The 16,203-nt window shown below is 51.7% G+C and overlaps 1 protein-coding gene across 2 annotated transcripts in view; it reads right to left on the bottom strand.

Moving 5' to 3' along the window:
* The window catches only part of PASK (PAS domain containing serine/threonine kinase), a 358,840-nt gene that overhangs the window by 151,262 nt on the left and 191,375 nt on the right, over nt 1-16,203 (bottom strand). For both annotated transcript variants that reach the window (XM_075340860.1, XM_075340859.1), the window contains exons 4-6: nt 15,707-15,874; nt 7,776-7,904; nt 4,533-4,667 (exon numbers count right to left, since the gene is read on the bottom strand). In XM_075340860.1, coding sequence (XP_075196975.1) covers nt 4,533-4,667; nt 7,776-7,904; nt 15,707-15,874 — 432 coding nt within the window. The remainder of the gene's footprint in view (nt 1-4,532; nt 4,668-7,775; nt 7,905-15,706; nt 15,875-16,203) is intronic.

Raw genomic sequence — 16,203 nt, 5'->3', positions numbered from 1 at the left:
TGAGAGCCGCAGGATTCTGGCGGAAGACGGACCTTGTGAGAGAAGGTCTGGACAGTCCGGGAGATGCCATGGCACCTCTATGGACAGATGGAGCAGGTCAGGGTACCAAGCTCGCCTGGGTCAGTCTGGAGCAATGAGAATGACCCGACGGCCCTCCATTCTGATCTTGCGCAGGACTCTGGGCAAGAGCTAGAGGGTGAAACACGTAATACAGACGAAGCTGGGCCCAATCTTGAACCAGTGCGTCTGCTGCAAAAGCCTGAGGATCGTGGAGCGAAGGTCCACATCCGGGGAGCCCTACTTGCGGCAGAGTGACCGAACACTGCCGGATGCAGAGCCCACTCGCCGCTGTCCACGGTTTGATGGCTGAGATAATCTGCCTCACAGTTTTCCACGTCTGGGATGTGGACTGCGGATATGGTGGACTAGGAGTCCTCCGTCCACTGAAGGATGCGTTGAACCTCCAACATTGCCAGGCGGCTGAGTTTACCGCCCTGGTGGTTGATGTAGACAAACGCCGTCGCGTTGTCTGACTGGACTCGAATGTGCCTGGCCGCCAACAGATGGTGAAAGGCTAAGAGAGCTAGAAACACAGCTCTGATTTCCAGCACATTGATCCAGAGGGCTGATTCGGACGGAATCCAAGTGCCCTGCGCTCCATGGTGGAGATATACTGCTCCCCAGCCGGATAGACTAGCATCCGTGGTGAGGATCACCCGGGACGGGGCCAGGAAGGAGCGTCCCTGAAGAGAGAGGGGCCGAAGCCACCACTGAAAGGAGCCCCTGGTCTGTGGCGACGCCACCACCCCGTGGAAGGAGGAAGTCCGCTTGTTCCAACAGCGGAAAATGTCCAGCTGCAGAGGACGCAGATGGAACTTGGCAAGGGAATCGCTTCCATTGACGCCACTATCTGACCCAGCACCTGCATTAGGTGCCTGATGGAACGACGTCGGGGCCTCAGCAAAGAGCGCACCGCCAGAGGAGGGACTGCTGTTTGACTAAGGGCAGCTTCACAAGTGCCGGCAGAGTCTCGAATTGCGTCCCTGGGTACGTAAGCTTCTGGGTCGGAGTCAGAGAGGACTTGGACAGAATGACAAGCCACCCGAATTTGCTAGAGTGGAGAGAGTGAGCGAGGCACTCCGCTAACAGTCTGCACTGGATGAAGCCCTAACTAGAAGGTCGTCCGGGACAAAAAGATCACTGCCAACCCCTAGAGGTGCAGGACCGCAATCACTGCTGCCATGACCTTGAGAATACTCGAGGGGCCGTGGCTAACCCCAAGGGAAGAGCCACGAATTGGAAATGTTCCACTCCGATTGCAAAACGTAGCCAACGCTGGTGTGAAACTGTGATTGGCACATGCAGATAGGCATCTCTGATGTCGATGGATGCTAGGGAATCTCCTTGGGTCATTGACTGATCGCAGAGACTCCATGCGAAAATGCCGCACCTGAACATGCTTGATGAGAAGCTTGAGATCCAGGTCGGAAGGCACCGTCCCTTTCGGGGACTAGGAAGAGATTTGAGTAGGAATCCCAGAACCGTTCCCAGTCGGGAACCGGTACAATTACTCCGTTGGCCTGCAAGAATGCCACGGCCTGTGAGAAGGCGGCGGCCTTGGAGCAGGGGGGAGTTGACAGAAAAAATCTGTTTGGCGGGCTGGATAGAATTCTATCCTGTAGCCGTGGGAGATGGTATCCCGCACCCACTTATCGGAAACGTGTTGAAGCACACGTCGCCAAAGTGGGAGAGCCTGCCACCGACCAAGGACGTTGCTGGCGCGGCCAGATAGCCTGGAGGAGGCTGACTTAGTGGCAGCAGCTCCTGCGGTCTTCTGAGGACGCGGCTTCGTGCGCCAGTTGGGTTTACGATCCTTGGCTGAGCTAGTGGACGAGGCCGAGGGCTTAGAGGACGACCAGTTGGAGGAACGAAAGGAACGAAACCTCGACTGGTTCCTGCCCTGGACAGGTTTCCTGGTTTAGGTTTGTGGCATGGAAGTTCACTTCCTGCCAAAAGCTTCCTTAATAATTTCATCCAGTTGTTCCCGAATAGTCTGGTCCCAGCAAAAGGGAGCCCATCAAGGAACTTCTTTAGAAGCATCTGCCTTCCACTCTCGAAGCCACAGGAGCCTGCGGAAAGCGAGGGAATTAGCCGAGGCCACCGCAGTGCGGTGAGAAGTCTCCAGCATGGCAGACATGGCATAGGATGAAAAGACTGAAGCCTGGAAGTTAAGGCAACCATTTCGGGCATAGAGTCCCTGTGAGGGAATGCATCTCCTCCAGAGAAGCAGCGATGGCTTTGAGAGCCCACACTGCTGCAAAGGATGGGGAGAACAAGGCCCTTGCCGCCTCATAGACAGACTTGGCCAGGAGGTCAACCTGGCGGACAGTGGAATCCTTAAGTGAGGTGCCATCAGCCACTGATACAACTGTCCGGGCTGAGAGTCTAGACACCGGAGGGTCCACCTTTGGTGAATGAGCCCACTCCTTGACCACCTCTGGTGGAAGGGGAAAACGGTCATCAGAACCACGCTTTGGGAAGCGTCTGTCAGGGCCGACCCTGGGCTTGGTCACAGTGGCCTGAAAACTGGAGTGGTTAAGGAACACACTCCTTGTTCTCTTAGGCAAGGTAAACTGGTGCTCTTTTGCCAGAGAGGGTTGCTCCCCTGATACTGGCGGATTGAGGTCCAGTACAGAATTAATGTACGCAATCGAAACACTAATATCTGCGTCACCCTCGGACAGATCAATGGGGGACATGGAGGTAGCGTCCGAGCCCCCAGTGAAGGGAGCCTCCTCGTCCTGCGAGTCAGCTCATGAATCAGAGCCGCGGGACGAGGAAGGAGAGGGGACCCTGCGTCTCCTGTGAGGAGGACGGGGTCTGAAACCAGAAGAAGAATCCTCTGTGGGCCTTGCTGAGCGAGCCGTAGCAGCAGAGGCGCCCTGAGAAGGGGGCTAATGCATGCTCAGCAGCGTCCGGGACAGCTGTCCCATGGAGAGAAGGATTCTACCCAAGCCGGGGGTTCAGCCACCGGAGCCGGAGCAACCGGAGGGACCACTGGGGATGAGACTCCAGGCCGAGGCACCACCATGTTAGAGCAGGAATCACAATGTGGTTATGTACTCGGTACAGGCAGTACGAGACTACATGCAGTGCATATTGAGTGCAGCCTTGCAGCCCTACTTCTCGTGTGAGACATGCTGCTGAAGTGGGGGCTCTGAGACAGAATGCCCCCAGCAGAGTATATAAGCAGTATATAAGCAGGTCCACAACCGGAGGTTGTGGCTTGCCAGACCGTTTGACATTGACTCTGTGCCCTCCAGATCCCACAGCCCGGACCCCCAGGGAGATGCTGCAGTCAGCGCCGATCGCTGTGCAGATATGGCATAAGAACGCTGAAAAAATGGCGCCGGAGCGAGGAGAGGGGGCGGGGCCTACTCTAAGTGCGGGATCCGGAGGGCCAAGGAGATATACAGGGGAGGGAATCTTTCCTCAGAGAGGAGTGTCTCTCCCCTGTGCCAAACAGCCGCTGGGCGGAGCCGCACTGTCCCTCTGCATGACTGACATGCAGGGGCAGTGAAATCGAAACTAGGCCTCAGGCGAAGCCGGGGCCTAGATTTAACAATGCGGCCGGCAAGCAGGCACCATCGGCGCGGTTCTCGGGTAAAACCAGAGAACCGGCCGGAAATCACAGCAAAGTGAAAATACACACTCTCCCCACAATAAATGTACAAGGGACCCCTCAATAACGTCTCAATACTTAGCTTATGAGACGCAGGGCCAGGTCCCTGAGGGGTGAGCGCTCCGTCCGGCAGGAACCTGAAAGGGCTGCGGATGGAGACCGGTCTCCTGCAAAGCAGTGAGAACCGTGATGGCTCCCACTTCAAGCCAGAGCCTCAGGGGATGGTGAAGGAGCGCGGCATGTGAAGGCTCCAGCCTTCTAAAATCAACCTTAACAGCACCGCCAACACAGTGGGGTGAGAAGGGCATGCCGGGAGTCCAGAGTGGACCCGCTTTTCTTCCAAATCTTTGAAATCAAAAACCAAAAATCAAAAATCAGATGAGAATGCATGTGTGTGTGTGACTTCCTGAACACAAAGCATTGAACTGGCTAGGACTGGCTACCAGGGGGTGTATATGCTAGGAGGGAGGAGCTACACTTTTAGTGTAGTACTTTGTGTGTCCTCCGGAGGCAGAAGCTATACACCCATGGTCTGGGTCTCCCATAAGGAACGATGAAGAAAATACGTGTATTCACTCAGCATCATATTTAGCATGTTTAGCTGCCTTCATGACCGTGGCAAAAATAATGAGGATGCTTTTGTTCATTTCTACAGGCATTGTTCACACAGTGGTTTACCATGATGTAATTACAATGAAGACCAAGAAAAGTCTCTGTCTGACCCAAACTCATGACATACTGGTCTCATGTGGTTTACAAGCTTTTCTATTATGTACAATACATCACATAATGCATTCTCTTCTAAACTCAGCTCTCATTAACGGTCGGCCAGTGATATTCATTACAGTACCTGTGACATCTCCTTTCTATGGCGGGGAATATGAATTGTTGGCATTAAGTCTGTAATATGTTGACCCAAAAGCTCTTCTGGATCCATATAGCCATATAATTGTGCACAAGATGGATCACAGGACACAATCCTACCCTAGAAGACACAGAAGAATCCATTATAAATAAACCTCAGATGATGATAAGATAACACAATATCTATATCCATATTTACACATTATAAATCAAGCAAATATTAAGCGCAAAGATTATTTCCATTCTCATTAATGTCACATTTGTAAAGCTCAATTTGTGTCCTCCTATTTTTGTTTTTTTCTCTGTTGGTGTCATGGCCACTATATTGTAAAGTGGGCTTTACACGCTACGATATATCTAACGAGATGTCGGCGGGGTCACGTCATAAGTGACACACATCCGGCATCGTTAGTGATATCATAGCGTGTGACAGCTATGAGCGAGCAGAAATACTCACCTTCTCGTTCATAGTTGACACATCGCTCATTTTCTAAAAATTGAACGTCCAGTTGTTCAATGTTCCCGAGGCAGCACACGTCGCACCGTGTGACACCTCCGGCAACGATGAACACAGCTTACCTGCGTCCCGCCACCAATGCGGAAGGAAGGAGGTGGGCGGGATGTTACGTCCGCTTATTTCTGCCCCTCCGCATCTATTGGGCGGCCGCTGTGTGATGTCGCTGTGACGCCGAACGCCACTCCCCCTTCAGGAAAAGGATGTTCGCCGCCAACATCGAGGTCGTTTGGAAGGTGAGTACGTGTGACGGGGGTTACAACATTGTGCGACAAGGGCAAGAAATTGCCTGTGCCGCACAAACGATGGGGGCGGGTGCGATCGCATGATTAATTGTAACGTGTAAGGCAGCCTTAAGACTGACATGGCAATATAATTCTCCATATCAGTACGATTACATAGATGCCAGTGTCCTGTGCAGTGTTTCTGGTAGCACGTCTCGTATTTATCCCACATTTGCTTTCCCATTTATTCTGGCGACCTTTACCACTGCTGTATTTTGGATGCAGGGCCTACAGGTAAACTATGTACTTCCAGTTCATGTGTCATGGCCCACTCTGGATAAAAGAGCAGGCATATACTAGGGCAATTCAGCTATGACCCTCTTGCACCATCTATCCGATACCCCAGGGAGGAGTCTGCTGTCTACACCCTGGTTTTGTCGCCTGATGAACCCCTGGCATCTTTGGAAGGAAACGCGTCGGGACGGCGTTTCTGGACACCGTTTTTCAGATAAGTCACTATCTTTTGTCCCACCATTGCATGGCGATGGGGGCAACTGTTTAATTTGTATATATGGTGTTTGTTTGGTTTGTGTAGGGTCTAATAGGGTTATTTAGGGGTTCCCATTGTTAAATGTGGGCACCATAACCCTAGGGCGTCATACCCTCCATTGCCAGGTAGGGATGTCAAGGTTGGGAATTTAGGGAAAACCGCAAATTGGGTTTTTCAGGGTCACAGAGACAGAGTTCAAATCGATCTGCACAGATCTACTGTATGTATGAGGAACAATAACCACACAGAAACATGTCTCTATTTGGGAGAAGCTCAATGGTCTTCTGATCCGTATATTATAAAATACACACAATTATTCAGTTCAACATTGTCCCTGATTGGTCAAAGATAACCAGCAATGTGCAAATAGTACGTCATCAGCCTGTTTCTGGCTTCCTAATACCAGCTTAAACCAGCTACTGAATACTTCTTTGTTAACACGTTGCTCAGCAAGAACGAGGAGTCAACCTCCCACATCTCACATCCCATATCTCACATGGTGAGAACTAACTGATTACAGATTCTCTCAGTATATTCTAAGGGGTGCTTCACACACAGCGAGCTCACTGCCGAGATCGCTGCTGAGTCACGCTTTTTGTGACGCAGCAGTGACCTCATTAGCGATCTCGCTGTGTGTGACACTGAGCAGCGATCTGGCCCCTGCTGCGAGATCGCTGCTCGTTACACACAGCCCTGGTTCGTTTTCTTCAAAGCCGCTCTCCTGCTGTGACACACAGATCGCTGTGTGTGACAGCGAGAGAGCGACAAATGAAGCGAGCAGGGAGCAGGAGCCGGCGTCTGACAGCTGAGGTAAGCTGTATCCAAGATAAACATCGGGTAACCAAGGTGGTTACCCGATATTTACCTTAGTTACCAGCCTCTGCAGCTCTCACGCTGCCTGTGCTGCCGGCTCCGGCTCTCTGCACATGTAGCTGCTGTACACATCGGGTTAATTAACCCGATGTGTACAGCAGCTAGGAGAGCAAGGAGCCAGCGCTAAGCAGTGTGCGCGGCTCCCTGCTCTCTGCACATGTAGCTGCATTACACATCGGGTTAATTAACCCGATGTGTACTGTAGCTAGGAGAGCAAGGAGCCAGCGCTCAGTGTGCGCGGCTCCCTGCTCCCTGCTCACACTGGTAACTAATGTAAACATCGGGTAACCATACCCGATGTTTACCTTAGTTACCAGTCTCCGCAGCTTCCAGACGGCGGCTCCGTGCAAGCGCAGCGTCGTTTGCACGTCGCTGCTGGCTGGGGGCTGTTCACTGGTCGCTGGTGAGATCTGCCTGTTTGACAGCTCACCAGCGACCATGTAGCGATGCAGCAGCAATCCTGACCAGGTCAGATCGCTGGTCGGATCGCTGCTGCATCGCTAAGTGTGAAGGTACCCTAAATACCTCTTTGTTCATTTTGGCTTGATTATCCAGTTAACACATTCTTGATCACACATCTTAAAGTTATAATGGCGTCCATGCGATTGTCAAACAGATAATTATGGAACAACATCTATACTTTGATTATTTACATACAGATCATCTTATTACATCTGGACAAACGGCCTATAGCCCAGCAGGCCTACCCTCACAGGGGGAGACTTAATAGGGCTTATCTAGGGCCAGTCTGAATTTTTCTATATCTCCCACCTGGCATTTGTTATTATACACTCTGCACCCTACCTTACTACTTGTATGTTATTGTGTGTTGTTGGTCATCTGACCTTTTAATGCTATTATTAAAAGTTAATTTTTAACAGGGTTTTTCCATGTTTTTTTTTATTGTCTACCCCTACATTATCGGCTGAGGCCTGGTTTTAGAATATTGATACATTCCCTTCTAGAGGTAGTACTTCTAGAAAGGGATATGTCCGACACACAATTTCTCATGACCTGAGCTATGATAATACTATACCGTAGTGGCCCAGAAAACACTTAGACACTCACATCCTGCTGAAAAGACAGAACTGTGCTGATGATCTGTACGGTATCCAGAAACAGCAGGCATTGGCTTTTCACTCTTCGTATCCAGAGACATAACACTATCACTTCGCCACCATTTCGTACCGCTTCAACCTTTGCAGAGGCAGGAAACAAAAACATTTTTCTATCGTAACATATATTTTCCAGTAACAGGGTTTTTAAGAACATTATATTTTTCTTAAAAGGGAACCTGTAGCTGAGTTTTTCCCATATAAAGTGCGGCCACCACCAGTAAGCCCCTATATAGAGCATTCTAGAATGCTGTATATATTGCCCCCAATCCATTCTGCACAGCATAAAAAATAGCTTTTATTATACTCACCTATTGGACGTCGCTGGTCTTGATCCAGCACTTCCTCTCTTTTTGCTTCATGTGGATGACACGTCCTACATCATTCACACAGTGCCCTCCATTACACTCCTGTGCAAACGCAGTTCTCTCTGCCCTGCGGAGGGCAGAAGAAACTATTCTAGTGCGCATGCATGTGTGCTCTTAGGCCTTTCCCCGCGCATGCGCATTACAATACTGTGCTCTGCTCTTGGCAAGGCAGAGAGAACTGCGCCTGCACAGGGGCGCAATGGAGGGCACGGTGTGGATGTGCATCATCCACCACACGAAGCAAGAGGAAAGGAGCCAGATCAAGACCAGCAATGCCCATTGGACTGGAGGTGAGTGTAATAAAAGCCATTTTTGCGTTATGCAGAGCAAATTAGGGATATCTATACAGCATTGTAGAATACGGTATATAAGGGCTCCATGGTGGTGGCCGCAGCTTACCGTATTTTTCGTTTTATAAGACGCACTGGATTATAAGACGCACCCCAAATTTAAAACTAAAATAAAAGGTAAAAAAAATGGAGTCCGTCTTATACTCCGGTTTTGTCTTACCGGAGGGGGGCGGCAGCGGTGGTGGAGCGAGGTCACAGGAGGCAGAGGCTGTGCTGGCAGTGGGTCAGTGCTCTCAGTGGCGGGTCAGTGCTCTCAGCGGCGGGTCAGTGCTGGCAGTGGTGGCAAGTCAGTGCTAGCAGCGGAAGCTGCGATGGTTGTGTGGTGGAGCAGGCTGGTGAGGCGAGTGTCCCAGATGCTCTGTCGGCGGTCTGGGCATCAAAGAAATGGCGCCCGGAGTGGGACGTGCGCAGATGGAGCTCTCGTCCAAGAGCTCCATCTGCGCACGCGCTGACTTTGGGGCCATCATTTGAAGCCTGGACCACGGACAGACCATCTGGGACAGCTTCCGCTGCCAGCACAGCTACCGCAGTCCGCACAGCCAGCTGCCTGCCCACACAGAGTGGCAGCCAGCAGTCCGCCCACCCACCCACACATAGAGGCAGCCGGCAGAGGCAGAGGCAGCAGGCCACCGTCACAGAGAGGAAGCCGGCCACTGGCACAGAGAGGCAGCCGCCCAGACGCACTGACAGGCAGCCGCCCGGACGCAGAGAGAGCCGCACAGACAGTTCCCCGTCAGTTCTCCACCTCCCGGTAAGCTATATTCGTATTTTAAGAGGCACTCCTCATTTTCCTCCCAAATTTTTGGGAGGAAAAATGCGTCTTATAATCTGAAAAATATGGTATATGTGAAAGAAGGGAATTTTGTTACTTACCGTAAATTCCTTTTCTTCTAGCTCTTATTGGGAGACCCAGACGATTGGGTGTATAGCACTGCCTCCGGAGGCCACACAAAGCAATTACACTAAAAAGTGTAAGGCCCCTCCCCTTCTGGCTATACACCCCCAGTGGGATCACTGGCTCACCAGTTTTAGTGCAAAAGCAAGAAGGAGGAAAGCCAATAACTGGTTTAAACAAATTCTCTCCGAGTAACAACGGAGAACTGAAAACCGTTCAACATGAACAACATGTGTACCCGCAAACAAACCAAAAATCCCGAAAGACAACAGGGCGGGTGCTGCGTCTCCCAATAAGAGCTAGAAGAAAAGGAATTTACGGTAAGTAACAAAATTCCCTTCTTCTTCAGCGCTCTATTGGGAGACCCAGACGATTGGGACGTCCAAAAGCTGTCCCTGGGTGGGTAAAGAAATACCTCATGTTAGAGCTGCAAGACAGCCCTCCCCTACGAGGAGGCAACTGCCGCCTGCAGGACTCTTCTACCTAGGCTGGCGTCCGCCGAAGCATAGGTATGCACCTGATAATGTTTGGTGAAAGTGTGCAGACTCGACCAGGTAGCTGCCTGGCACACCTGTTGAGCCGTAGCCTGGTGTCGTAATGCCCAGGATGCACCCACGGCTCTGGTAGAATGGGCCTTCAGCCCTGAAGGAACCGGAAGCCCAGCAGAACGGTAGGCTTCAAGAATTGGTTCTTTGATCCATCGAGCCAGGGTGGCCTTAGAAGCCTGCGACCCTTTGCGCTGACCAGCGACAAGGACAAAGAGTGCATCCGAACGGCGCAAGGGCGCCGTGCGGGAAATGTAGATTCTGAGTGCTCTCACCAGATCTAACAAATGTAAATCTTTCTCATACCGATGAACTGCATGAGGACAAAACGAAGGCAAAGAGATATCCTGATTAAGATGAAAAGAGGATACCACCTTCGGGAGAAACTCCTGAATGGGGCGCAGCACAACCTTGTCCTGGTGGAAGACCAGGAAGGGAGCCTTGGATGATAGTGCTGCCAGCTCAGACACTCTCCGAAGAGATGTGATCGCTACCAGAAAAGCCACTTTCTGTGATAGTCTAGAAAGTGAAACCTCCCTCAGAGGCTCGAAGGGCAGCTTCTGGAGGGCAACTAGTACCCTGTTCAGATCCCATGGATCTAACGGCCGCTTGTACGGGGGTACAATATGACAAACCCCCTGCAGGAACGTGCGCACCTTAGGAAGGCGTGCCAAACGCCTCTGAAAAAAGACGGATAGCGCCGAGACCTGACCTTTAAGGGAGCTGAGCGACAAACCTTTTTCTAACCCAGATTGCAGGAAAGAAAGAAAGGTAGGCAATGCAAATGGCCAGGGAGACACTCCCTGAGCAGAGGACCAGGATAAGAATATCCTCCACGTTCTGTGGTAGATCTTAGCGGACGTGGGCTTCCTAGCCTGTCTCATGGTGGCAACGACCCCTTGGGACAATCCTGAAGACGCTAGGATCCAGGACTCAATGGCCACACAGTCAGGTTCAGGGCCGCAGAATTCCGATGGAAAAACGGCCCTTGGGACAGTAAGTCTGGTCGGTCTGGTAGTGCCCACGATTGGCCGACCGTGAGCTGCCACAGATCCGGATACCACGCCCTCCTCGGCCAGTCTGGGGCGACAAGTATGACGCGGCTGCAATCGGATCTGATCTTGCGTAGCACTCTGGGCAAGAGTGCCAGAGGTGGAAACACATAAGGGAGCCGGAACTGCGACCAATCTTGCACTAGGGCGTCTGCCGCCAGCGCTCTTTGATCGCGAGACCGTGCCATGAAGGTTGGAACCTTGTTGTTGTGCCGTGACGCCATTAGGTCGACGTCCGGCACCCCCCAGCGGCGACAGATTTCCTGAAACACGTCTGGGTGAAGGGACCATTCCCCTGCGTCCATGCCCTGGCGACTGAGGAAGTCTGCTTCCCAGTTTTCTACGCCGGGGATGTGAACTGCGGATATGGTGGAGGCTGTGGCTTCCACCCACATCAGAATCCGCCGGACTTCCTGGAAGGCTTGCCGACTGCGTGTCCCCCCTTGGTGGTTGATGTATGCCACCGCTGTGGAGTTGTCCGACTGAATTCGGATCTGCTTTCCCTCCAGCCACTGCTGGAAGGCTAGTAGGGCAAGATACACTGCTCTGATTTCCAGAACATTGATCTGAAGGGTGGACTCCTGCCGAGTCCACGTACCCTGAGCCCTGTGGTGGAGAAAAACTGCTCCCCACCCTGACAGACTCGCGTCTGTCGTGACCACCGCCCAAGACGGTGGTAGGAAGGATCTTCCCTGTGATAATGAGGTGGGAAGAAGCCACCACTGCAGAGAGTCCTTGGCCGTCTGGGAAAGGGAGACTTTCCTGTCTAGGGATGTTGACTTCCCGTCCCATTGGCGGAGAATGTCCCATTGAAGTGGACGCAGATGAAACTGCGCAAACGGAACCGCCTCTATTGCCGCCACCATCTTCCCGAGGAAGTGCATGAGGCGTCTTAAGGAGTGCGACTGACTTTGAAGGAGAGCCTGCACCCCAGTCTGTAGAGACCGCTGCTTGTCCAGCGGAAGCTTCACTATCGCTGAGAGAGTATGAAACTCCATGCCAAGATACGTTAGTGATTGGGTCGGTGACAGATTTGACTTCGGGAAGTTGATGATCCACCCGAACGCCTGGAGAGTCTCCAGTGCAACATTCAGGCTGAGTTGGCATGCCTCTTGAGAGGGTGCCTTGACCAGTAGATCGTCCAAGTAAGGGATCACAGAGTGTCCGTGAGAGTGCAAGACTGCTACCACTGCCGCCATGATCTTGGTGAACACCCGAGGGGCTGTCGCCAGACCAAATGGCAGAGCTACGAACTGAAGATGGTCGTCTCCTATCACGAAGCGTAGAAAGCGTTGGTGCTCTGTAGCAATCGGCACGTGGAGATAAGCATCTTTGATGTCTATTGATGCTATGAAATCTCCTTGAGACATTGAGGCAATGACTGAGCGGAGGGATTCCATCCGGAACCGCCTGGCGTTCACATGCTTGTTGAGCAGTTTTAGGTCCAGAACAGGACGGAAGGAGCCGTCCTTTTTTGGAACCACAAAGAGATTGGAGTAAAATCCTCGCCCTCGTTCCTGAGGGGGGACAGGGATCACGACTCCTTCTGCTCTTAGAGAGTCCACCGCCTGCAGCAGGGCATCTGCTCGGTTGGGGTGTGGGGAGGTTCTGAAGAACCGAAGTGGAGGTCGAGAACTGAACTCGATTCTGTACCCGCGAGACAAAATGTCTGTTACCCACCGGTCCTTGACCTGTGACAGCCAAATGTCGCAAAAGCGGGAGAGCCTGCCACCGACCGAGGATGCGGAGGGAGGAGGCCGAAAGTCATGAGGTAGCCGCTTTGGAAGCGGTTCCTCCATTTGCTTTCCTGGGGCGTGAGTGAGCCCGCCAGGAATCTGAGCTCCCTTGTTCTTTCTGAGTCCTTTTGGACGAGGAGAATTGGGCCTTGCCCGAGCCTCGAAAGGACCGAAACCTCGACTGCCACTTTTTCTGTTGAGGTTTACTTGCTCTGGGCTGTGGTAAGGAAGAGTCCTTACCCTTGGACTGTTTTATGATTTCAGCCAATGGCTCACCAAACAGTCTGTCTCTGGATAATGGCAGGCTGGTTAAGCATTTTTTGGAACCAGCATCTGCTTTCCAGTCCTTTAACCACAAGGCTCTGCGCAAAACCACAGAATTGGCGGACGCCATAGCGGTACGGCTCGTAGATTCTAGGACAGCATTGATAGCATAGGTCGCAAACGCAGACATTTGCGAAGTTAGGGACGCCACCTGCGTCACTGCTGGATGTATGATAGCATCCACCTGTGCTAAACCAGCTGAAATAGCTTGGAGTGCCCACACGGCCGCGAATGCTGGAGCAAACGACGCGCCGATAGCTTCATAGACAGATTTCAACCAAAGGTCCATCTGTCTGTCGTTGGCATCTTTAAGTGAAGCGCCATCCTCTACTGCGACTATGGATCTAGCCGCAAGCTTGGAAATTGGGGGATCCACCTTTGGACACTGGGTCCAGCGTTCGGTCACCTCAGCAGGAAAAGGGTAACGGGTATCCTTAGAACGTTTAGAGAAACGCTTATCTGGATGAGCGTCGTGTTTCTGGATCGATTCTCTGAAGTCAGAGTGGTCCAAAAAAGCACTTAATTTACGCTTGGGATACAGGAAATGGAACTTCTCCTGCTGTGCCGCTGCCTCCTCTTCAGAAGGGGCTGGGGGAGAAATATCCAACAGTCTATTAATCGCCGATATAAGGTCATTAACCATGGCGTCACCATCAGGGGCATCCAGATTGAAAGGAGCCTCAGGATTAGAATCCTGATCACCGTCCTCAGTCTCATCACAGAGAGACTCTTCTCGCTGAGACCCTGAGCAGTGTGAGGACGTGGAGGGTCTTTCCCAGCGAGCTCGCTTAGGCTGCCTGGGACTGTCATCTGAGTCAGAGACTTCAGCTTGTGATGCTTGAGACCCCCTTGAAGTACGGATTAGTTCCAACTGAGGGGGACCGGAGAGCATAGACACAGCAGTGTCCATGGTCTGAGTAACTGGCCTGGACTGCAAGGTCTCCAGGATTTTTAACATAGTCACAGACATTTTGTCAGCAAAAACTGCAAAGTCTGTCCCCGTCACCGGGGCAGGGTTCACAGGCGTCTCTGCCTGGGCTACCACCACATTAGGCTCTGGCTGACGGAGTGCCACTGGGACTGAACATTGCATACAATGTGAGTCTTTGGAGCCTGCCGGTAGATCAGCCCCACATGCAGTACAAACAGTGTACACAGCCTGTGCCTTGGCACCCTTGCGTTTTGCGGATGACATGTTGCTGCCTCCTCAGAGCAGTACAGGGTGTCCAGCCAAGAAGCGACCTTACAGTGCAACTATATATATATATGGTACTAAGAAAAAAGTACACTAATATAACACTGAGGCACAAGTGGGGCCAGCACTAAAGTGCAGCTTACCGCCCGCTTAGGAGCGGGTGTGTGGTCGCCGAAATCCCTTTAGTCTGGGTCTCCCAGAGCCTGCTGCCTTTCCCCAGCCAGACCGCATGTGTAATGGCTGCCGGCGTCCTTGTGGAGAGGGGGGGCGGGCCCTGGGCGTATACAGACGAAGAGCGGGAAGCCTGCCTCCCACTGTGCCTAGTGAGAGGGCTGGAGCATGTAAATAAAGCTCCAGCCCTCGGCGCTGCCAATTGAGCAGCGTCTCTCCCCTACCCTGATTGACAGGGTGGGGGCGGGAACGAAGCGGCGCTAGGCCGCAGAAGCCGGGGGCTAAAGTTAGAAGCGCCGCCGCCGTAAAAGCGCGGTCGGCGCAAAGTCCCCGGCGCACCACAAGTCGCAGCTGCGCCGCCGCTCCAGCAGCGGTCGGCGCAGTAGTTCCCAACATGTAACGTCACTCAGCAAAGCTGCAGTGACCTAACCCCAGCGCACAGCGCTACTGTCCCCGGCGCACTATAACGCTCAGCAAGCCTTGAGAGTGTCCGTGCCTGCCGGGGACACAGAGTACCTGAAAGTTGCAGGGCCTTGTCCCTGAACGGCACTCCCGCTCCAAATCCAGCAGGTTCTCTGGGTCTGTGGATGGAGCCCGGCCTCAGGGCTTGGAGGCCGGTAAGATCCCACTTCCACAGAGCCCTAAGGGGATGTGGAAGGAAAACAGCATGTGGGCTCCAGCCTCTGTACCAGCAATAGGTACCTCAACCTTACAAGCACCACCGCGGGTGAGAAGGGAGCATGCTGGGGGCCCCATATGGGCCCTCTTTTCTTCCATCCGATATAGCCAGCAGCTACTGCTGACTACAAACAGTGGAGCTATGCGTGGATGTCTGACCTCCTTCGCACAAAGCAGAAAACTGGTGAGCCAGTGATCCCACTGGGGGTGTATAGCCAGAAGGGGAGGGGCCTTACACTTTTTAGTGTAATTGCTTTGTGTGGCCTCCGGAGGCAGTGCTATACACCCAATCGTCTGGGTCTCCCAATAGAGCGCTGAAGAAAACCTGGTGACCGGTTCCCTTTAAAGTAATTTGTTAAAAGCTTTGAACGCCTGATTGATCAACCAATTTGCTGATAGGATCTTAAATAAGAAACACTTATTTGCGCCACCAAGTGTGCAATTCTATTACAATACCACTGCAATAAAAATGAATTATTAACAAGAGGTGATCAAAATCATTGCATAGGATCCCTGTAATAAATCATGTTTTTTATTTCTGAAAAAAGCAACCCTTTATATATCACTCACCACTTCTCCAGGTACTCTGGATATCCCATCTGCCTCTATCAGCTCCTCTTCCAGAGTCTCAGAAATTCTGTGGCTGGAGGCAGGGATCAGCATGGGCAGGCTCATGCCAATTAACTCAAGACTACTGTACCCAAACATTCGGCAGGCTTTATCATTTGCCATCAAAATCTTTAAAAATAAAAATAAAAAAATTAAAACATGCTAATGTACATAAAGAAAACATATGGTGCTAGTAACACAAATGTATGAATGAAAAACAAATGAATAAGTGCTGTGCTTTTTATTCATGAGATCATATGCACTTCTGAAAATCACAAAGCCAGGGGAATGGATGGGGGGAAGAGTTGAAAATAGAAACAATCCCCAATCACTGAATTTTTTTTTATAAAGGACATAGAGGACTACCGTGGAGAAAGTCATGGATGTGGATTATCATGGTGGGATGGTCATTGAAAATCCAGATGTAAAGAAGAATACAAGTGAATGGGGTTTAACAA

This window comes from Anomaloglossus baeobatrachus, chromosome 3 (genome assembly GCF_048569485.1).
Source record: "Anomaloglossus baeobatrachus isolate aAnoBae1 chromosome 3, aAnoBae1.hap1, whole genome shotgun sequence".
Lineage (NCBI taxonomy): Eukaryota > Metazoa > Chordata > Amphibia > Anura > Aromobatidae > Anomaloglossus > Anomaloglossus baeobatrachus.
The sequence above is the reverse complement of the archived record's forward strand: the minus strand, read 5'-3'. Positions and strand labels throughout refer to the sequence as shown.